This window comes from Scophthalmus maximus, chromosome 8, assembly GCF_022379125.1.
Source record: "Scophthalmus maximus strain ysfricsl-2021 chromosome 8, ASM2237912v1, whole genome shotgun sequence".
Lineage (NCBI taxonomy): Eukaryota > Metazoa > Chordata > Actinopteri > Pleuronectiformes > Scophthalmidae > Scophthalmus > Scophthalmus maximus.
Window position 1 is genome coordinate 21116630 of NC_061522.1, and position 24133 is coordinate 21140762.

A 24133-nucleotide genomic window follows, 5' to 3' on the forward strand; every position below is an offset into this window, starting at 1 on the left:
AGACCCGAGCCCCAGAGGGTACAATTACATCAGTATGGACGGGACGGGGACATCTAAAATTTCATGCGCAGCAACCGATCCAAAGTTAATCGCTTGAGCCCAGAGGTGCGGCGTGGGCGTGTAACGCAGATGCTACCCGATACCGAACACGAACATGTACAGGCCGATAGGATTTTTTTTGCCCCGATTGTATCGGGAGATGTGTGTGACTGCACACTCAGAGAGATCCGATCCCCTCCCGCTCCCGCAGAGAATTGGATTAGCACGCCACGCAGCTACGTGAAGACGGTCCGGCTTATAAACAGAGTATTGCCGGCTAATTGAGTCAGCAGTGGATCATACAATTTAGAGACGTCCACTCTGGTGCGCCTTTTTCGAAAAGCACTTATCAGCATTACAGGAAATGCCCTTCGCTGCTCTGCCACGGATCAACATCATCTACCAAGAATTTGCACTTTGGCATTTTCCTCAGGGTAAGTGCCTGAGCTCATTTATTATCGCTGTCACATCAGAGCGTCGCATGCTCTTGCTATGTTCATATAGGTTTTTCTTCAGGTCTCACTGAAGACCCCATTTTGAACCACCTCCCAGAGGGATGACGCGTGCATTGACAACACTGTGCAAGTGTCAGATGCCACGTATATAAATTATGCAACTGTTCTAATCTTATTAGAAAATGCAAATCGTGTGACCGTTTCATGTGTATAGTAGACACACAGGTGGAAATATAAACCTGTTACATACACTATCATGACACAGCATAACATTTAGGATGCATGTTTTCTTTATTATGTGTTGGGTTTAATGGGTTTTTTTTCACTTAACTTTAACTTGTTTTTGTTCGGTGCTCTACAGGCAACTGAGGAACAAAGTCAACATTTGCATTTTAATGGCGTCCGGATTTGGCGGTCCCACAGGTGTACTCTGACCAACAAGTATTTGTTACAGCTTGATTATGTATTCAAACAGTCACCGTAGCTACACAAGGAGGCCTTGGCTTGTAATAAAAGTCACACTGTCAAAACAGCGAACACAACAACACACACACGTGCACGCGCATACAAATAGTGTGCACAGCACACACACGCAACATTGAAAAGCAATTATGGATTCTGTCCTTTGCTTCGTCCCACTGACATTTGCTTTTCTTTTAGAATGCAGTGAGCAACAAACAAAACCACAGAAAAAAAAAGTGATTACACTTTGAAAACTTAAATAATACATCCATTGACTCTTGTTAAGATTTGCAACTCTTTTACTCGAGACGCATTTGTACACAGTAAGGAAAAACAGGAACTAGAATTACCGCTCTGCATTTAATGCCTCTGCCAATCAGTCAAGTCGTGGTTAACATCCATGTTTGTCCAACTCGAAATCCATGTCATTAAGACTTCTCCTCGACATGTATGTGAATACACGTTAACAATTTTGTCTTCACTGAGACCTCTGTCACATGATACAACGACAATTACCTAAAGGTCATGTGAGGGTGGAGGTGGCTCAGAAGAGACCTCCAATGCACCAAAAACAAAAAAAGCCTGGAGAAGCTTCCAGAGGGGAGAGACACAGAGACAAAAAGGAGAACATGTGTGACAGAAACCAGGCAGAGTCACACATAGTTCAAGTTGTTGTATGTTTTGTTTAATTTAATTAATAAAAGAGTCAACTGGTAACGGCTGTTGTTCTGGTGTGTGTTGGGTGACCCGGGGTGGCAAGGATGTTTGCCACAGTGGCACCCAACGTGGGGCCTATCACCACCAGGCATGGAGCGCAGCCACAGCAGCTGTCAGTGACCATGCTGGCTAAAATCGGCGAGGGAGTTCGCGGCGATGCAGTGGGAGCAGGCGACGGAGAACAGGCGGCAGCTGGAGGCTCTTTAGGCACAGGCGGAGAGGCGGACCCAGCTGCTGGAAGGGTTCCTGGCCCGATCGGGGCTGGACTCAGGTCTGCCTCCTCCGTCCTCCACCACCAGCGTCTCCCTTCATGATGTGAGAGCAGGGGGGGAGCCCAAGGCTTTTCCAGAGTGGGCAGAGATGGCGCTAGTCCAGCCGATACCCTGCTCCTCGTTTCCGGTCGGCGGTCCAGCCAACCGCCCGCACCTTGGCTCCGGTCGACGGTCCAGCCGACGCCCGCACCTCGTCTCCTGTTGGTGGGTCGGCCGACACCGGTTCTTGACCCTGGTTCCCCGTAGGCAGTCCTGCCGACACCAGATCAAGGTCAAGGGCCCCAGAAGAGACCCGGCATGCGCCAACGCCCTCCTGCTTTAACTTAATTAATAAACGGGTTAACTGGTAAGCGGCTGTTGTTCTGGTGTGTGCTGGGTGACCCGGGTTGGAAAGGATTTTTGCAACAGGTCAATATCAGCAAAACCATTGACTTTGTGTGGTTGACTACCAGGGGAACAGGATGCCCCCTGTCCTGGTTGTAATCTAGGCAGAGGAAATTAATTGTGGTCTCACAAGTCTATAATAGAAAAAACAGTACAGGACTCACTATACTAAAACCTTGCAAAGGTACAGAGCAGACTGACCTTCCTGAAGAGAGACCCCGATCCTCCAGTGTGTGCAACAGGTCACAGTGACCTCAGCCTTTGGCCACCAAAATCAGTGGAGTTCATCCTCCAAACAGAACGGGATGGATGTGTGTTCAGTGAGCCGAAAACCTGATCAGTTCATCCAGGAGATAACGAGAATGGTTCGACAAAAAATAAAGGTACGGTAAAGTCTAAACTTAAGGACTTAAGTGTCTTCACTAGTTTCAGACCATCGCAGTTGTCGTTTTCCTGTCCAAATAGAAAATACACTTGCACCCATCTGAACACCCAATGGGTTTATTGGTCTTAAAATGAGGTGTGGTGACATAGTGGAAAGCCACTGGCCAACAAAAACATGGTATTTTAAGGACACATTATCAAGTTCGATAATATGCACCTAAACAGTCAGGTGCACGAGTGTACTCTTTGCTTCATCACACACAAGCAGTGTAAGCGTACCAGAGTGTACTCTGCATGAGGAGATCCCTTTCCTAAGCAGACAAATCCGCCAAGGTGCAAGCACACTTGGCTTTTAAAGGGAATGGGAGGTGGCACATTGGTTTAATGCATGTTACACCCAAAACAGATCCATGATTAAGAATAGAGACTAAGTACAACCCTATTGAACCATGCGCCTGATTCAGGGACCTTTTTTCCCCACTGTTAAACTAGCAATAGTAGGTTTGGTGTGCCTTGAATTTTAGACCAAGAGCTTAGATCGATAAGGTTATACATATTATTCACTGCCGCTAGATGTAGAGCTAGCACCATCATCCTAGACCAAAACAAAAAGGAAACTAAATAAATTCAGCTAGCCACTGTGGAGACTGGTAAAATGTCTTATATGTGGGTTAGTGCTGCTGTCAGTGTGTGAGACCTCTGCCTGAGAAGTCATACACACACACACCAACACACACACACACACACACATACATACATACATATATACTAGGGATCGACTGATACCGATTTTTTAGGGCCGATGCTGATACTGATTTTTTTTTCATCAGCCTTAGCCGATGACCGATACGGACTGCCGATTTTCTTGAGCCGATATTTGGAGCCGATACTACTTTTGCTCCCTCAATTTAATAGTTAAATAGAATCAAGTTCAGCGGGTTGTCTCGTCTGATCTGAGGTCTTAGTCAAAGTGGGGTTATGGCCAAGGCCGTGGCTCGCCTCCCTGGGTAGAGGGAGATGAGGCTCACGTCGCTCTGGAGCATCTCGGGAGTTCCCACCGCACCAGGACTCGTCCGCCAGCGAACGGGATCCCCTGCGCAAAGCCCGCGGAGACTCAAAAAGTCCACCGGCAGCCGCGCCCGACTCTGTGCGGGGCCGGGGGGCTGCTTCGACAGTCCCAGCCTGCCGAAGCAGAGAGGGGAAAGACGGGGAGGAGAAGGAGGGTACGGGGGGAGAAGAGCCAGCCGAGGAGCAGAGAGAGCGCAAGGGCGTGGAGGATGCCGATAAATCGGTCGAACACTAATATATACACACACACACACACACACACACACATACATACATATATACACACACACACATACATATACACACACATCTTTTATGAGGTGACAATCTCACCTGTGACTGGTGCTCCTCATTCTTGTACACACCCTGCACCTGCAGCAGGTTCTTGGCCACGCCCACACACGGCAGCCCTGACAGCACTCCCAGATGACACGCCAGGCCGAACTCTGCGGGGGTCAACAGTGACAGAAACAGAAGCTGACTCAGCACTGATATAAAATAGATTTGGAGTCCAGTCAGGCTGCAGCTTATTCTATCAGATACTACATTCCCCCTATGGTAAACACCAAGACAACACTTCTAAAAATGTATCCAGCTGAGATACAAAACTTGTCGAGCTCACCTTCAACCCTTACAAAGGTCAGGCCACTATTCTCCAATAGATGGATCACAATCTAGTGCTTTCTAAGAGTTGTTAGAATCACTGGCATTGGCTGATGTATGGTGGCTACTGAATCTTTAACACTGAAACAAATCGTTATATGAGATCATGTGTCGATTATTTCTTGTCTCACTGCAAAAAAAACCAAATCTAGACAATGGAGACTCAATAATTCAGTCTGTAAAGACGATGCTTTTGTAATCTATAAAGACTAAATTATCTCACTTCCAGGATAAATTATAAGACCGATGAGTTGCAAACCCCCATTGTACCTAATGTCCTTTTCATCTGGCGAGGCCCCCGGTGGCGGCAGCTTCACTAACAAAGTTTATAAATGCTTTCTAGATGTGTTGTCTCCATTGTTGGTTAAGTTGTGTAATAAAGATAGGAAATCAGTCAGCGCCATTTACGGTGCTTAAAGCCACAATAAGTCTTGTTCCAAAACCAGCTAATGAGCAATTTCCAACCTATAAGTCCTTCCTCTCTGTCTGGAGACAGTTATTCCATCTCTGATGAATCTGGTCCGGGATCTCTATCTTTGTGACAGTCAATTAATAATATGAGGAGGCCGTTTCAGGAAATGAGTCATGTCAGGCTCTCCGCGGCTTTTACAGCGTCGTCCAGTGATAATGCGAGCACTGGATGCAGAGAAAGCCTTCTTTGACAGGATAGGATTACGATATTCTTATCAAAATTCAATATTGATCCCATCTGTACAAAATGGTTTTGAGCACTCCACCATGAACCAGTATCCTCAGTCAGAAGCAACAACTTTCTGACCTTTGCTATAGGAGGACATGACAGGGGACCCAATATCCTCTTCGATATTTATTTTAGCCCGTGACCCAGAGCCTGTGCTATTAGTGAAAATGCAGCAATAATCGCTATCTCAGCGAGGGGACATTAGCTCAAAATTAATTTCCAAGATAATAATGTGCAAAAGGAGTAAGAGATAATTACACCATTTGGTTCACTTTCAGGATATGAACTTAACTGGAATAAAAGTGAAGCGATTCTTCTAAATTATTCTACTCGTCCTGCTCATTTAGATTCAGTCCATTTCATCTGGAAAGCTGAAGGAATCAAATATATTAGACCGACAATAAATAATGTTTGTTTGTTTTTTTCTTCAAATCTAAGGGTTCAGGTTTACTAAGATTCAAGAGGATTTGAGAAAATTGGCAACTTGACCTTTATCTTTGAGAGGAAGAGCAGATATATTGAAAATGAATGACCCTTTAAATTTCTCAATGTTGGTGTCATGAAATAATATAAATATCATATTCTCTAAATTTTTCTGGAAAGACAAAACACGAATACATCAAAATGGCATGCTGAGAAGTAAAGGTGGGTTGGGTGTGCAGGATTTTCATAAAACACCAGAAATACCTTTTGAAGGCGGATATTTGGAGTTCAACTTCAAAAGCAGACTGATGGAGGGACAGACAATCACAGAACATAGCAAATGTATTCCTCGCGCATCATTTTCATTATCATTATTATCCACTTTTTTAGCAGGTGGAAATCTGTGGATCAATACACCTACGCAGAGACATACAGTAACATACAGATGGGTCAAATTGGGAAGAAAAAAATATTTAATAATCTGAACCGTTTTAAGATATAACTAAATTCCATCTAAATGAATCCTCTTTTCACTCTTATTAAGGAGAGAGCTGTCACCACAAAATAACCTCACAGGGTAACCTTAAGAGCTGCCATGATCATCTAGATAAATGTCTGGGGGGAAAAAAGCTTCTTCTCCCTTCTTCCCTCAATGGTAATATTCAGACACTAAAAAAGATGGTCCCTCACTCGCCCCGTATGAGTTGGACTGTCACAGTTTGCTCCCCAGCTCCACTCTCCCCAATGTTCTTCCCTTCATGCCATTCTTCTTTCTCTCACAAGATGTTACCAGACTTTTCCCCAGTTCCACTCGCTGCCACCCATCTGACTGTAGGCATGTTTTCAGTTACTAAAGGTTACTACTCTGCTACGACACCGCATCACAAGTTGGGTGGGTCTGGATAGGGGAGTCAACACCTTGCCCCCATATCCATGGGCCGCTGCTCCAAGTCAAATAAGTCTTCTCTTATGTCCACAGTATGCCTTTTTACTCAGACTGAGGCCCATTCACAACAGTTCACAAGTCAAGGTAGCCTCCACAATTTCATCACCTTTCATACGTAAAGCAGGAGTTCCCCAAGGGGCAATTCTGAGCCCCCTTCCTTTTCTTTTATACATCTGACATATACTATCCCACAGCCACATCTGCCAAAGTTTGCAGACAACCTATGCAACTGGTCTAGCTCCGAAACAGAACTAGTGGCAAAACAACGCTGCACATGCATAAATGAAAAAGAAAACTAAAGCCATACATGCGGAGAATCAAACTGAACCGTGCCAAGACACCATGCGTCGTCTTCACGAAAAACCCAAACCCGCAGCTCAATAACTAATGTATGTCAAATTAACGTCGCATAATCAGAAAATTAATATCAGCAGAGACGCAGCATTCCTCGGAGTAGCATTTCAAAACAACATGACTTGGACTGACCACATGACTTGGACTGAGCACATCAATAAGCTAGAACAAAAGGAAAGCAAAAGTTTAAACCACCTCAAAGCCCTCTGTGGAAAACACGGCACATCACCTTCTACAGTCACCAAGGGCGACATGTCATACATCCTGCTCTTTCAACACGCTGCCCCTGCTTGGATCAACATCTCTGACAAAGCCTGCAAATCATTCAGAACAAAGCTGAACAAAGCAGAAGAAGAAAACGATAAAGGAAACAAAAATAACAACTGGCATCCCCCTGTCATCCACTTTACAGCTGGCCAAATCCCCCCACCACCAAAACTCTCCATAGCCAAGTAGCCATAGCGACATAGAACACTTTAAGTCACACATACACATTCACATACATACACACACACATATATATCTGTCATTGACACAGAATATTTTTTTTTTCTCTTTTAACAAAAGTTTAAGGACGACAAACAAACTCTTTTTCACTTCCTGTGAGTAACGAGCACAATCGGATAACCTGCACGGGCACTGCACTCGCCGAATATTAACGGCAATCACCATTTTGGCTTTCCATAATTAAATAAGCGCGATCACCTTTGATATTGAAGAGTAAAATATCAAAATGTGTCCTACGCTCATTCAAAACGAATCAAGCACTTCATAAAAAAATAAGTAAAATGATCATTTATGTCCTTGTAGTGTCACACTGTCTCACTTGTGTGTTTCTCTGTCGTGGAGTGGACTTGTGAATTAATGACATGACATCATTGTACAGATATGTTATTTAAAATATTTGTCAGGTGTCTCCCGCAGATGTTTTTAATATCATGGCCTTGTTCTCTGTCTCCAAGGCTCCACGTTATAAAATTGCTTGAAGGAATATTTACAACAGTTTCAGCAATGTGTTCATTTGATTTTCTCCAGAGTTGTCAGTAAACCCAATGAAAAACCAATGCTGCATTACTTTTAGAGCCCGAAAGATATATCGGCCAGCCGATATTAGCCTTTCACAGACATATCTGTATCGGCAGAAATGTTTAGAGCCTGACCGATATTATCGGCCAAATGATTTGAGCCTTTAAATATGCATTTATGTATACATTTTATGTAAAATAAATGTTTGTTATAAGTTCTATGTATCTGGTTGTATTTGTATTTTCAATTTATCGTTATTCATGATTTAGTTCATGGTTCAACTAAAATATCAAGTCTCAAATACATATTTATATATATATATATCGGCCAACGTCCCTAATGAAAGTACACAGTTTCAATTGTTCAAAAATAAGAGATGTGGATTTTGTTAGAGACTATTTTCAGCAGAGGATTAATACACATTTAATGCTCTAGTGAGTATCTCTGGCACAGGGACAGTGCATGTGGGATCGACTCAAAATAAACCACAGTGTGTGCACGCGCACGTGTGTGTGTGTGTGTGTGTGTGTGTGTGTTCATGGTAATTAAGGAACATGTCAGCCATGTTACAGTTCGGCTCACTGTTCACCACAAAAGGCAAAACACAGACTATTATCAGCCTCATCCTTTAAGTACAGAGTTCAAGTCTGTACACAGTTTGTCAGAAACCTCTAAAGTTTAGATCTTAGTTAGATCTTGTTACACAAAGAGAAAAGGTAAACCAACAAATTGTGATTGTGGAGGGAATTGAATTGTGTGTGAGTCTTTCCCCAGGCTTGAAGCTAAGTAACTCCAGCTCTGTATTTAACACAAAGACATGGGATTAATATTGATCTTTTCATCTCACTCCGGGGAAAGGAAGCGAATGAGCACATTTTTCAAAACAGGAGGGCCACTAATTAGGCCACTAAGGGTTGTTAACATAATGTGAACTCCGGCCATGAGTCTCTCTCTGGGGATCTGAAAGCAACAACAGCAGACATTTCTGATTTGTCTGCGCAGGAGAAGCACAGGGTGTGACAGGACTTTGATGTAGTGATAAAAATAGGTTGTGCTTCCTTTTTAGATCTGTCACTTAAAATATCTTTCTGAATCAAAAGGAAGCCACAGACGGAGGGAAAGAAACATTCACTGGGTCAGTGTAGACCAGCTCGACTTACCTCTGTAGTGGAAGAGACCGTTCCCGTCCACAAACACCACCTGCACACACAACACATGCACAACCGAAATGAATTTATCAGGGAACAATACACAATAGCTGTTTACAGTTCTTTTTTCAAAACATCATAAAATGGCAATTAAAACATTCCTTAAGTCCTGTGACTTAAACTGTTGCACCACAGTTCATCTTTCACGTAAACCCTTTTTCCAGAGTTGTGGGCCTTTTATACCTTTGACAGTTTTGACGCGTCAAAGCAGGTAAATGAGCTACTCAGGTCCAGACTTCTTCCCGAACCGGAGGGGCTGCATGTGAGAACACGAATGTCCGTAAATGTTGCTCGGGCCTTTTGATGCCAGCCCCCCTGTAAAATTTCCAGGAAATGTCCGGGAGAGCCCATGTGAGAATACAGCGGGGAATCTCCAGAAGATTTCACTGTGAGAGATCTGGCGCTTTTCCTACTGTAGGGGCCGAGTGGTGGACGCGTCTGTCTCGGATTGATCTCCTGAAGCGTTCTTCATTTTGTGAACAACAAACTCGGGACATTTTTCTCCTGAGATCGTGTCCGAAAGCAGCCGCGGACACTTCACACTTCATAGCGGAGGCGTCGTCAATGTTGTTCGCTCCTCCTTGTGCTCCCTCTGCTATGACGAGTTCAAATACCTGCTGAGAAACTTTGTAATGATCCATATTCTTTGGTTACAACTGCGGTCTGATACAGTGTCAGATGTAGAGTGAGAAAGCAGTGTCTTCTTCCTGAGCTTCAAAAGATAAAAGTTAGTGAGAGACAAGATCCTCACACCAATATTCGAACTCCTGTAATTCTTGAAGTCAAAGCTTTTTTTGGGGGGGCTTTCACGAAATTGTCAACTCACAGGAAAAACTCAGGCACTTCATATGTAGTGGACGTGAAACGTTTTGTGTGCGTTCCTGCACACTTGTGCGCGTGAAAGAGAGACAGTCGGAGTGAGGGAGGCCCGCGGGCTGCGAGAAACACACCTTAGTGGGTGAGGACGCGTTGGAGGTCATTTTTAAAATTAAAACAGGAAACCCTCAACATAGTGCGGCCAGGAAGTCTCACGGGGAGCAGCGTGACAGTTATGAGACCAGATTCAAGACTCAGATGTGGACCAAATGATGTAATGTGTGGACTATGGGGAACAAACGTTTTTTGACATGCACACCCAACTGTAGGAAAAGCAAAGATGTAAATATCAGATGAGTGATGGCTGAATTCCATTCCTGTGCTTCACTTTCTGGGTGCTGGCGTTTTGCATGCTGTCACACGGTCATGTTTTACTGAGACACTTGAACTGAACAGAGCAATTGTTAAAGTCATCAAAGTGTGTGTGTGTGTGTGTGTGTGTGTGTGTGTGTGTGTGTGTGTGTGTGTGTGTGTGTGTGTGTGTGTGTGTGTGTGTGTGTGTGTGTACGTGCGTGTGCAGAAGCTGACCTGAGGAAGAAGTGCGGGCTGGTCTCTCTGTAGCCGCTGCAGAGCCTCCAGGAGGAAGGGGGTCTCTCTGAAGGCCAGGAAGCCGGCTATGTAAGGGGCTGTCAGGGTCACCATCTGACTGTCCTCATACAGCATCTGGCAGGAGGGGGCACACACCACAGGGTTTGATTATGACAATTTTGGGGGGGGGTTCAGGGCAGCATGGCGGCTGAGGGCCTGTAGACTCTCTGGTGATCCAAAAGTTGTATTTTCACATTAATCTGCACTGGAGCAAACACACTGACCACTGGCTGTGAACATATTCCGAGCGTCACCAGGAATTGGACAAAATTAAGTTAAACTGAGGTTAAACAGCTTCAAAATGAATCAGCCTTTTTTCTGCCACAGCCGACATATCTCTTCATCTACGTGCATGGACACACGTCTCACAGTTGCATCTTAGCTCGCTACCATACAAACACCCACAGGAGCACGGCAGGCTCGTAGACTAATGAGCTAGTCAGTGAGGCACAGCTCACCCCAGGTATCAATATGGGTCAGTTTAGATGTGCAGTGTTGCTAATGGCTGTGGTCATTTTCAGTCAACGCCCAAGATAATAACCAAAGGACAATTCATCATGATCACGGGCCCTGCACACAAACTCGCCACAGACATGTCCCACATAGGCCTGAGGGGCGACCTACAACCATGTAGCATATATCAATTTTAAATTATATCTACTTTGTCATGTTAGCAGAACAGGAAGCGTCGGATAGAGTCTTGTAATTGTATAATCTAACGACACACGATTGCATCTGCTTATTTACAAAACTGTGAAACTGTCATTATAATGCAACATTTTTCAAAATCAAATTGACTCCAATATTCCCGCCCCCCCCCCAAAAAAACACACAAAGAAGATCCTCATAATAAATGTCAAGGCCGAGGGCCCCTATTGGCTCCTTGGCCACCTCGCCCATGTCGTAATCTGTCATCAAATCCCACCAAAGCTACAGTTAACCAGCTCGAGTTTGATTACCACTGCCTACTCAGCTGTCAATAAAAAATCTTCCAATAATAAAAATAAAAATATTAACAGCACAACTAGAAATTATTTTGACGTTATTTTTCGCTGTAAATAAATTGTGCATTCTTGACTTTGGGTTAGCAAGCTGCAGTTTTGTGGCTGCAAACAGATGTAACAGAGCAAATGCCAGAAAAAACCAAGCAGAAAAAGTTTTCATATCAGCACATTTTTGACAACGTATACATGGATATACAAGACATATATGTGACAGGCCAATGTTGACCGATGCTGATGTCACTTGGTAGCACAGTTGAGGTCAACAGAGGTCACTAGTGAGGCTGAAGTCTTGGTTTTAAAGTCTCCAGTCAAGAGTCGAGCCAATTCAAGTGCAAGTTCTGTGTTTTGAATGCTAAAGAAGTCATTCATGTAAGTTCTCGTTACCAAATTTATTACCATTTAAAATTGATTCATTACTCACATAAACTCCAAAGCGCTGACCGGGAAAGTATGTTCTTCCTGTGATACAAAGACCATCATTTGTAATTTCTTTCAAATATTGTTTTATGTCGCTGTCAGGTTTTTTTTCTTTACCACAGTATAACCTTGATATCCAAATAGGGTCAACGTCAGACATCATCTGTTTGCCTGCTTGTCCTCACCACCACAGCCCTGCCGTATGTCAGGGAGCATTTTGTAAGATGTTGACAAGAGTAAACTGAAAAACCTGTTATGAAGTTTGGGTAAATGATTTGCTCCAAACTGAAATTTTGAAATGAACTCAGGAATTTTTCATGAATTCACTTACTACCAGTTATAGTTTGTCCTTTTCTATCGTGAAATTTAAAGTAATGTTGTTGTTGTTTTTAAATTTGGTTCACATTGACGGGCTTCCTGCACCTCTCTCCATCTTTACACAGATCTGTGTCCCATGATGACCCCTCTCGACGATGACCCCCCTGCAGACAAGCTCACGGATCCCCGACGGACGTTTTCTGAACAGACTTAGCTTTCAGAAATGTCGTCTTCTTTTAAGCATGTCCGAACATTTCATTAGTTAGGGTCTTGTTGGGTCCCTGCATCACACCATACACGGGCAAAGGTCATTCATTATAATGGGTTGTGTTTTTTTCTTTTATTAAACAATGTTTGAAAAGTTCTTTCCCATGTGTCACAGATCAATTAGAAAACCTTGATGATTTTGTATTGCACTAACTGTACTATTACACAATTTTGGCATGTCCATATCCTACAACTGCAGCCACCAGGTGTTACCTGCTACGGCAGGAAATTGATCCTCCTGTTCTCCTCTTACAACGGCAAAATACAACTTATACAGGAACAACTTATAAAACAAAGCTACTATAATAAATTATTGTGTAATGGATGAAATGACCGGCCATTATGTGAAAGGTGTCACTCAACTCTGCAACTCCCTTCAGCTCCGCAGAGTATTAGCCTCAACTGCTTTGTATCAATCCCACCGACAAACAGACACGAAGACTATGCAGAATAAGTAAATGTGTAATATGTCAGATTGTAAGCGTGTGTGACCTGTGAAGAAAAAACTTGAGGTGGCAACAACACTGACAAAACAGCGGTTTGAAAGGAAGTAACTCCTGGTACTTTAAAGTGTTTTGACATTTCTTAAAATAAGATCAGGAATAAATGAAAACTCACTTGCCTGAAACTAAATGAATAGACATCGTGCCATAATAGATGTTCCAGAAAATGAAACGATAAAACAAACCTATAAAAACCAGTAGGTTGTGTGCTGCTCTGTGAGCCACCTGAGAATCTGTAGCTCTGTCCTGCTTTCGTTTTGCTGATTTGAGCAACAACTCAAGAGACACAGCGATGCTCAAAATGATATTTGAAACAGGTCAAAAAACAACGACTTATTTTTGTATTATTTTCAGTCAGCTCCTGAACTCGACGGAGATCAACTGGGAGTCTGCAGCTCACCAGGGGCCTGCACTGTGAAGCAACACGTGTGCGTTGAATACATTCGGACAAGAGCAGGTCTGTTTTTTCAAGAGGTGGGACACCGCGGCTGTTCCGACTTCCCCCACCAAAGGTCAACTGAGCCTGTGGATCTTCTGTAATGACTGGGTGGCTCACCTCCAGGCCGGGGTAGCTGAGGACTACGAGCTGGGCGCAGGCGTTGACGTCGTCCCCTTTGATGAAGGACAGGTCCACTCCACCGACCCTCTGCAGGCCCAAGAAGCCCGGGCGGGTCTGCCAGTCCTCCGTGTCCTCCTCCACCAGCTGCTGCCTCAGACGGGCCTGCACACTGCACAGACAGCATCATCACCGAGTGCGACCGTGAAGCTGCGAGGCACAAATACTGTACACAGTGAGAATATACCACGTAATATTAATAAAAATGAAACACAATGCATTTTTCTTTTTTAAATAAGTGAAAAAGGACTAAAGCTGGAACATCAGGTTTAAATTTGTTCATTACTAACATTTCCTCTCTTTTCACTTCCTGGTTTCCAATCAATACCACTACTTGCACAACCGTTTCCGGGTTCTACTTAGTACTGCTCAACTGTTTCCGGTCCAGATCAACAATGGCGCTGTATCGTTAGCTGACCGGTAACGAAGTGTCTGCAGCAGAACCTTTGTGTGAGAGGTGACAGAGAAATGAATCCCAATGTACAGTGGTGTGAAAAAGTGTTTCACACCCTTCCTGATTTCTTATTTTTTTTGCATGTTTGTCCTAAATGTTTCAGATCATCAAACTATTTTAAATATAAGACAAAGATAACACAGGTAAACACAAAATGCAGTTTTTAAATGAAGGTTTTTATTATTAAGGGGGAAAAAAATCCTACCTACATGGCCCTGTGTGAAAAAGTGATTGCCCCCTAAATCTGATAACTGGTTGGGCCACCCTTAGCAGCAACAACTGCAATCAAGCGTTTGCGATAACTTGCAATGAGTCTTTTACAGCGCCGTGGAGGAATTTTGGCCCACGCATCTTGTAATTGTTGTAATTCAGCCACATTGGAGGGGTTTTCGAGCATGAACCGCCTTCTTAAGGTCATGCCACAGCATCTCAATAGGATTCAGGTCAGGACTTTGACTAGGCCACTCCAGAGTCTTCATTTTGTTTTTCTTCGGCCACTCAGAGGTGGACTCGCTGGTGTGTTTTGGATCATTGTCCTGCTGCAGAACCCAAGTTCGCTCCAGCTTGAGGTCACCAACAGATGGCCGGACATTCTCTCATTCAGGATTTTTTGGTAGACAGAAGAATTCATGGTTCCATTTATCACAGCAAGTCTTCCAGGTCCTGAAGCAGCAAAACAGCCCCAGACCATCACACCACCACCAGTTGGCATGATGTTCTTTTCCTGAAATGCGTTACTTTTACACCAGATGTAATGGGACAAACACCCTCCAAAAAGTTCAACTTTTGTCTCGTCAGTCCACAGAGTATTTCCCCAAAAGTCTTGGGGATCATCAACATGTTTTCTGCCAAAAATGAGACGAGCCTTAATGTTCTTTTTGCTCAGCAGTGGTTTTCGTCTCGGAACTCTGCCATGCAGGCCATTTTGGCCCAGTCTCTATCTTATGGTGGAGTCATGAACACCAGGGCCGGAGTGGGTAATCGGGAGATTCGGGCGGATTCCCGGTGGGCCGCTTCACTTTCACTTCACTTTTTGGCCGGTCGAAAAAACAACAACTGACAATTGCCCCGTTAGTTCACTTCCCTTTAAAGTTCACAGCGCAGCAGCGCGTTTTAATGCCATGCAATACAGGGGAGTCCAATGCTGAGAGGAGATAAAGAGACAGTATCCAGTGAGACAACAGCAGCCCAGCAGAAGATCCCAGAGGTACAGACAGGTGCTAGTGTAGACGAGGAGACCCATCATTTTGATTATTTTGCTCATCCTCAACCACAGGATTTAGACACGTTTTCCATTGCCATCCTCAGCAACCCACAAAACATCCTCTGCTAGCTAAAGTTTTTCACAGCAAGCATGGCACCAACCGCAATTGGCTGACATACAGTGAACAAACACAATCACTGTATTGTTCTGTGTGTTTGGTATTTGCACCTGCAGCAAGTGATAGTCCTTTCATAAAGGGAGGTATGAAAACATGGAAACATGTTCATCAGCGGATAGAGGAGCATGAGAAAAGTAAGATCCACAGAGATAGTGCCGGTGCTTATTTTCTGTTGGCTCAAAGGGCAGATGTAAAAAGCCTACTGGCTGGCAAACAAATGACTCTACATCATGAGCAGGTGAAAAAGAAGCGTCAGGTGATGGAACGCATCATAGATGTGATAAAAGTCATAGGCAAATGAAGACTTAGTTACAGAGGGGGTCAATCAGAGGCTGCTTATATTCTAGTAAAATACTGCAGTCAATCATGGCCGCTTTCTAGAGTTGGTCATACTTTTGAGGCAGTATGATCCTGGCCTTCAACAGCACATTAGCAGTTGTATTGAGCAAAGCAATAAGCTTCATGACACTGGTGCAAAAGGTAGAGGTTCTCTTGTGACTCTACTTTCAAAGGACATAGTTGGTAAAGTTGTGGATGTTCTCAGCCAGGTGATAAAGGACACGATTGCAGATGCGGTTAGAGAGGCAGGAATGTTTTCAGTTCAAATTGACACAACCCAAGATGTCACATGAAAGGACCAGTGTGTTATCATTGTCAGATATGTCACAAATGCCATTCATGAGCGGTTGGTCGCTGTGGTGGGCTGTGAAAAATCCACAGGCAAGTATTTCACAGAGCTGCTGAAACACACATTAGACAAACTCAGCATTGACATTGGCACGTGTGTGGGCAACTCCACTGATGGTGCAGCAAATATGCAGGGACAGTACAAAGGGTTCTCTGCATTTCTCTCTGCCTTCAGACAATGTATGTTGTGATTTGGCGCTATACAAATAAAATTGAATTGAATTGAATTGAATACATTTGTTACAACATATTATAAATAAAAACTGCACGGTAGTAAGAGCTGAGCTGTTGCTTCGTGTATTCAATTTCCACCACACCATAGAAAAAGTGGGCCGGTTTTGGGCCTGAACGTCCCGGGCTGAAAAGTGTCCCACTCCGGCCCTGATGAACACTGACCTTAACTGAGGCAAGTGAGGCCTTCAGTTCTTTGGATGTTGTTCTGGGGTCTTTTGTGACCTCTTGGATGAGTCGTCGCTGCGCTCTTGGGGTAATTTTGGTCGGCCGGCCACTCCTGGGAAGGTTCACCACTGTTCCATGTTTTCGCCATTTGTGGATAATGGCTCTCACTGTGGTTCGCTGGAGTCCCAAAGCTTTAGAAATGGCTTTATAACCTTTTCCAGACTGGGTGTGGCTAGAGAAATTGAACTCAGGTATGATAAACCACAGTTAAGTTATGTTTTAACAGGGGGGGCAATCACTTTTTCACACAGGGTCATGTAGGTTTGGATTTTTTTTCCCCCTTAATAATAAAAACTTTCATTTAAAAACTGCATTTTGTGTTTACATTTGTTTAAATTTGTTTGATGATCTGAAACAATTAGGTGTGACATGAACCTAATTGTTTAGGTTCATGTCACACTTTTTCACACCAGTGTATGTTTACCAGCCGTCGTCTTCTCAGGTGGGGATGGGTCAGAAATCCATGAAAGCTTCTTCATCTGTTTTGAAAATGTCCTGTTTTGGACATTTTCCTGCGTACACTCGTGAAAAAACTCTGAATGAAGTAGTGACTAAACACAGTAACGGTAAACAGACCGGAAACAGATGAACAGCATTATTTTCAAACGGAAGCATGTCACCAAGCCTAGTGCATGTAGTCCATTCACCTGTTACCTGATATTTTTCCTGTCCCTGCTTTTCTCGCCCAGTACACCTCTCTACTTAGTCTGTCCAAAGCCGTCGTTTTTTTAGTTTTTTTGTGCCAGATTGTCTCATTTACCCTTGCGTTCATGCGTTCCAGCAGTTTTCCCAGCGTTGCTCCCCTGTTTGACCTTTGTTTGTGCTTCAGGACTCTTGATTTGTGCCCTTTTTGTGTTTTGTTGGACTCATCTGGACCGACTCTTAGTTGATTGATCAAATGGACTGTGAGTTAAGATCTTTTGTTTGCTGCACTGGAGTCTGATTGCTCCGTCAATATCACAGTAGCTGCCATTCAGGACACCGACGTCTGTAGTATTTTTGAGGCATATATGACTTGAGGAGTTCATATTTTACAATGCACACTTATCACATGTATATATATATATATATATATATACATATTTATACCTAGTTATAAAAAATGTTTTATAATATATATATTTATTTATTTATTTTTTAACTTTATGTGACTGGTTTGCACCAACCCATTAGTCAAATCAACCAATAAACAAAAAAGCATTTTGCTATTTTTTTCAGAAATACATACTGGGCTGACTCTACAGCCTAAAGTAGAGAGCAAATTGGATAACGGCTGGTCAAAACACACTTCCGGTAGTTCTTAGGTGTGAGGTTTGTTCTGCATAAAAGTGAGTCCCCTCTACTTTGAGACCAGGGATTATGAAGTAGAGACACAAAGTGAGGATACCTCTCAGCTGGATCTTAGCAGCTACACACACACACACACACACACACACATCTGTGCTGGAGGTGGCAGTCGCACCGCTGCAGGTGAGAAGACAACAACGAGTGGAGAGTGAACTCCGGATGAATAAGTGACAGAACCGAGTCTCACCTTTCCCATTGTTTGACCAGATCTTCTGCCGGTGTGTCAGGCATCTCTGTGCGTTTCGAATACACACTGTATGACCGGTGTAGAGAGGTTACAGGTAAAAAGGTGTAGCAACATTGAACTGACGTGGAGCAACGTGAAGACCGAACAGGGTGTTTTGGTTTCCGCGTACCGACGTCACTGGGAGGGCGGAGCCTGCGGTGAGCGTCAGTGATCTGTAGTGCGGGTGAATACTGCCACCTGGTGGCCAAAGGGGCGAATTACACCAATAAACTAAAGACTGATGAGTCAATCGAGGAGTCCGAAATCTGATCATTGGACTGATCTGTGATAACAACATGGTGAGTTATAGACCAGTGCAGGGAATTACGGATCACATAAATCAAAATCACAATCAATACTTGTCGAAGGGGCCGTAACCCTGGCGACGAGATCCCTGACAATCGATAATCGTTAATCGGATCATAGGAGACAGACGACTATCAGTCCATGATGCAGAATGCTCGTTCTTACTCTCCTGCAGATAAAACCTATATACGCAGATCTAATATACAAGTGTGATATGACCCCGACCTCCAGTGAAGATAATGACTCAACTCAATTATAGTTTCTATAACATAAAAAAACCTATATTTCTTGGCCATATTAGTTGTAGTTATGGAACACATTTTCATTGCTGAACAGATGGTGGTTTCAGTCAAGAATCGTTTCGTTACCTATGATCTTTTCATCTGCTCCTTAGAAAAATCAATAGGACCGCCTTCCTCCATGAACTTACCAACGACAGTAGAAGAAATTCTAATTCAGATTAGAAAACTGTGGTGCGCAATCAGGATATATAGGTCCCCATGGACAGATCATTATTGAAGTCAGTGATGCAGCAAACAGGAAAACCCATTTTCTATGATTGTCATTAATTAACAAGTCGTTACAAAATTAATTCCGACTGTGGCATTGTGATTCCAGAAGCGCAGAAACAGTTTTGTCTCCCTAAAGTTTTATGCAGTATGTCATTAGACACAGCAAACAACACAAGATTCTAATGTTCTTCAAGTAATTGGTGAATTTTGTTAGTAACACGTGATCATAAGCAGTCATTCCATACAATGTTTTGAAAGATGATATTAACCATACTCCATGATGAACACTAGCAGTCACAGGGCAAACATGAATGAATTTGACACAAGTGCACGTATTTTCTCATAATTCAAGTTTAATGTTTTCAAAACATGTAAAGACGCCATATTCTCATGAATCCAAACATGTACACTTTTTTTGGACATTATTCCTCATTAAGATAAAGAGAAGATATGCAACGATCTCAGGAACAAAAAAGAAGCAGAGACAGACAAATGTGTTGAACGGTCAAGACGAACAGTTATAGCCCTCGCTTGTCGATGAGATCTCGATGAACGCGCTCAGTGTTTATGCCTATGGCTTCAATCAAAGGTCCACTCGGTTTTTTCTAAGATAAACACAATGAAGTATTTGGAAGCCAAACTGCAAAACTGGAGTGTACAAGTGACATAGAGTCAAATAAGAGAAAAAGAGAAAGAGAGAAAAGGAAAATATGAGAAGTAAGGTCTGATGCCATTTGTTGTTTCATCAGTAAAACCATTGAAGAGATGGAGGTCAAGACTCCTGGAGGAATTAACAGGTGAAGGGTTAGTTGTGAGGATGTGGACATGCTCCAGACTGGTGAGCGGAGAAACACATACAGTATCAACACACACACAGTATCAACACACACACGTCTCACTGTCCCGCACCTCCACTCCTCTACACCATCACACACCTGATAGCCCTCAGTCTGAGGAGGTCCTTCTTCTCACTAAAGCATTTCATGTTATTGCAGTTAATGACACATAGTAACCTCGTGTTAACCCCTTGACCTTTCATCTACAGTTTAAAAACAAGCAGCTTCACGTATCAAAAAGATTTTTTAGGAGAAAGCCTCCATCTTATCCGTTTTCTTTTGTTTTGTTGCTGTGAGCTGCACTCGGTTTCCACGGCAACAGCACCTGATGACTCTTGGCAATGGTGATCAATCCTGCCCTCTGCAGGGGGTCTGATCTATGTGAAGTCATCGGTGCTCGTTTGCCAAATAATCTGTGTAGAAAAAAACTGCATGGATGTGTTGCATTTGGAAATGTTCGTTAATTTGCGACCACTCATCCGTTACAGTAGTGACCTAGGAAAAAAAAAGCTGGTAGGTTTCTAAGTGATGCTTACAAAGGCTAAAATGGTATTTATTGACACATGGCTCTTAGAATGGCTATTTCTTAATTATTTTTTTTTAAATAGTTAAATCTGTAAACCCAATCACCACTTGAGCATGCAGTAACACACCTCAGCAAGTACTTCACCTCATCAAGTACTCATCCCCCCCAAAAAAACAGTAACATCTAAACTCCAACCGTCACTAGCACATGTACAGTTTCAACATGCCACACGTCCGCTGGTGCGACTCCAAATGATAATCATGAAGTAACATTCATTCCTAATGCACACAGAAATCTACATCATTCTGAAAAAAGGAGTACTGGATGATGGCAGTGCTGCCCAGTAACACAAGAACCCTCCAAATTCAGGTATGTCATTGGTTAGCGAGTGCTAACCAATCAGTAGCACAAACCAGTGACAAGGCATCTCTCCTTGACCACTTGATTTTGACTTGAGTTCCTTAATAAGTGTTTCCCAGGAGAAAGTCCAGGTTTAGATATATATATATATTTTTTTTAATTTATTTCTGCTTCTCTCCTTATAATGGTAACAGTCTCAGAGACAATAAGTGATAATGCCAATGCCACTGTTCACTGGCTCAGTTTGCCCGTCTGTCCGCAACAGAGAGGTCGTCTGCCATCAGCGCCCACGATCCTCCACATTTGTCTAAATGATAAATAGAAACATTTCACACAACAGGAAGTCAAACTCAAGTTATTGCTTCTAGCGAATACCTTCACCAAGAGTCAGACCCGGGTCAAAAAAAAGTCCACTGCTTTTTCAAGGTGTGATAAAAGCCCCCGTGAGACAGACGGTGGGCTTCGCCACGAGACAAAAAAATGTTCAGGCGGGAAAACTTTGAAATTTCCCTGTCAACTGACAACTTGGCGGACTCCCATCTGTATTGTCGTGATTCAGTGAGCTCCACCCACTCCATATATTTGGAAGAAAAAAAGAAAGAAAAACATTATTTGCAGGCGATATTTGACCCGGGTCTAGATAAGTTTACCGCACCAACTTGACTTATAAACAGTTCACCAGATTGAACACACCCCTCTGGTAACAATATGGCAAACAAGTTTTTTGCATTCATCAAACGTCCATGTTTATGTTTATGTGTAGGTGGTGTTTAATGTGTGTAACAGCACATCCAGTCTTTTCTGCCAACTCACATGAATGAGCTACGCCTCATCTCAGTCATGTGTGTGTCAATGTACATGTAAATGCATATATGTAGCGTCTCCAGTGTCGTCATCCAGTCTCGTCCAGGATGAGAATATTGCTTCTTTCAGCTTCCGGCGCTACAAAGGCCCCTCGAACCGATTCTCCACCTTTAACCTTCCCGCCCTACACGCGAGATGATACAAACAAACATTCCGCTAATGTTCCCATTCCAACTGCTGCCTAGCAGAGACGCCACACACGATAAATATGTGACCTTTGTGCAAAAATCAGCCCTTTTTAACTGTACAGTCTTGTTGTTTTTTTTCTTTTTGCTTCAGATTTTTTTTTCAATTCTTTGTCTTCTGTTTGTGCAAGCATGCTTCAGTTCCATAGTGACTGGCTTTGCCATAGGAATCCAGACAATGGGGAGGTGGGGTTGGCTTCTGTGTTGATGGTCAGGTCAATGCGGGGGGGGGGATGAAGTCTTCTGCTTCCATTTTCTACCTGGAGATCATGGAGCTGGCTTGTGATTGGCTGGAAGAGGTGGTGGCGGCGCTGAGCTGAGAGAAGCCGCTGTGGCTCGACTCCAGGCTGGTCATGGAACCCCTGAGAGAAGAGACAGAGAAACAGGCAACGTGTGAGGGGGGGACGCTCACCTCAGCTCATTTGTATGCAACCGCTAGGCAAGCCCAGTCCGCTGGGGACTGACTGAGGCATTCTGTGTGCACAACTCATGATGCAGAACCATGCAACCACATCACACCTACAGGAGGAACACACCGTGATACTCAGGTTCTACAACAGGGCTGCAACCACCAACAGTGTGTGGAAAAGACAGTTAGGATATGTGAGAGGATATTAATATGCCAAATACAAGTACACCTAGCTAAAACAAATGCAGTTCTATTATTTTGTCCAACCTGTTTATATCAATGAAGGCAGGCTGAATGACAGAACGACCTCTGTGTGTAATGTAACACAGTTCAACAGTTCTACAAACTGAAAGTCTCTAAACTGATAGTTTCAATAAAAACTAAAAGATCATAACCGGAATGATATCTATTTGTATACCTACATAATGCATGACAACATATTAAGATGTCTTTTATCAACAGTTGAAATGAAATACAAATATCATTATACGTCATCTTTTATTAGAATGTATTATTATTTTAAGTAGCGGTGTGAGAGCACCACGCTGTGGCCTTGTGCTCTCATCATCCTTAAAATGCAAATAGTTTAAGTGATTATGAGCAGCTGTGATACTTAAAAAACATGTAAATGAGTATTCAGCTACCTAAAATACATAAAAGCCATGGGTTATATTAACTAAGTTTAGGTTGATGTTTTTAAATATCTAAATCTCAACCAAATGTGAAGATCATGAGCACAAAATACTGTTGAAAAACAATAATACTAGAATGAGTTAGATGATGATCTCAAGTATGATTTATAAGGCAAGTAAAATGTAACAGCAGGTAAACTGAGAGCAAAGTGAGGTTCAGCAGGTTGGTAGTACACATGGATGAGTATAGAAAAACCAAAACGAATGCCAAAAAGTTTGTGTTTGTATATATCACCACAAGAGTGCTGAACTGAACCCAATCTAAGATGTCTTGTGTTGTTAGTCATGCGAGCGGTGTGACTGAAGCCAGTGAATTACACTGTTGTCTCAGTGCAAGGATACTTTCTCCAGTGTGAATAAAGCAAAAACGTCCTGTTAGCCAGCACTTAAAAATTGCTAATTGTTAGCCAGAACAGATGCAATTGCATCAGAAGCGTGACTGCCATGGAGGAGGGCCGTTCAGATCAGCAGCCAAAAGCAGCGTTGATGAGGAGGAGGAGCTAGTGCTAAAGAGAAAGGGGCAAACTCCGAGCCACTTACAAACTCTGCACATCACAGCAAGCGGTTCTTCATAGGAAGAAGACAGAGTGCAGGAAGGAGGAGGGGGTTGTGAGAGATAAAACAGGAGCAGATTGGAGAGAGAAAGTTGGATTAACAGAGTTTCCAAGGGAGGGAAGTGTCCTCATTTCATAACTCCTGGCCTAAAATAATAAATCATGATGCTCTTCAATTTCATAAAGGTTATTACAGGTGATCTAATCATAGTTGGTGTAGTTGGTTGAAGGGCGGGAAGGCTGGAAGGAGTGAAAAATGAACAATCATAAAGGAAATTCAATGTTTGAAATTAAAAATATGACATCATGGTAAAGACCAGAAAAACTGCACAAATATGGACACACTACAATGTACACAGCATGGACACAAATGTAGGTTTTTGTCTGTCACTCACTCATTTACTAACCTGAAGTCCTCAGAGCCCAACACCTCAGTGTAGTACATGACTTTGCACTTGTGCGAGGAGACCTGCAGAGTCGCCAGCACGTCGTCCACCCGGGGCAGGTTGGTGGCCGAGCAGGCCGCCATGTTGTGAAACTTCCACTGGAGGATGTAGAAACCTGGCCACCGAGTTATATGGGAGCCCTGAGGGACAGTGTGCCAACAACGTCAATGACCATCAAGCAAAAACCACCCATAAAAT

General features: G+C 43.2%; 2 protein-coding genes across 13 annotated transcripts in view; both read right to left on the reverse strand.

Moving 5' to 3' along the window:
- Window positions 1–18366, reverse strand: part of LOC118312625 (endonuclease V-like) — a 72169-nt gene extending 53803 nt beyond the window's left edge. For 9 of the 11 annotated variants that reach the window (XM_047333948.1, XM_047333947.1, XM_035637392.2 and 6 more), the window contains exons 1-5: window positions 18207–18366; window positions 13631–13802; window positions 10506–10640; window positions 9054–9093; window positions 4115–4227 (exon numbers count right to left, since the gene is read on the reverse strand). In XM_047333948.1, the coding sequence (XP_047189904.1) occupies window positions 4115–4227; window positions 9054–9093; window positions 10506–10640; window positions 13631–13802; window positions 18207–18250 (504 nt within the window). In that variant the 5' untranslated portion in view covers window positions 18251–18366. Of the gene's footprint in view, window positions 1–779; window positions 2198–4114; window positions 4228–9053; window positions 9094–10505; window positions 10641–13630; window positions 13841–18206 lie in introns of those variants that run through there. The other 2 variants (XM_035637396.2, XM_047333949.1) reach the window with 2 other exon arrangements.
- A 1030-nt stretch (window positions 18367–19396) lies between these two features.
- si:dkey-237i9.1 (SEC14-like protein 1) overlaps window positions 19397–24133 on the reverse strand; it is a 31624-nt gene continuing 26887 nt past the window's right edge. Inside the window, exons 15-17 of one of the 2 annotated variants that reach the window (XM_035637300.2) lie at window positions 23897–24075; window positions 23476–23502; window positions 19397–22196 (exon numbers count right to left, since the gene is read on the reverse strand). In XM_035637300.2, the coding sequence (XP_035493193.2) occupies window positions 22091–22196; window positions 23476–23502; window positions 23897–24075 (312 nt within the window). In that variant the 3' untranslated portion in view covers window positions 19397–22090. The remainder of the gene's footprint in view (window positions 22197–23475; window positions 23503–23896; window positions 24076–24133) is intronic. The other variant, XM_035637301.2, reaches the window with a different exon arrangement.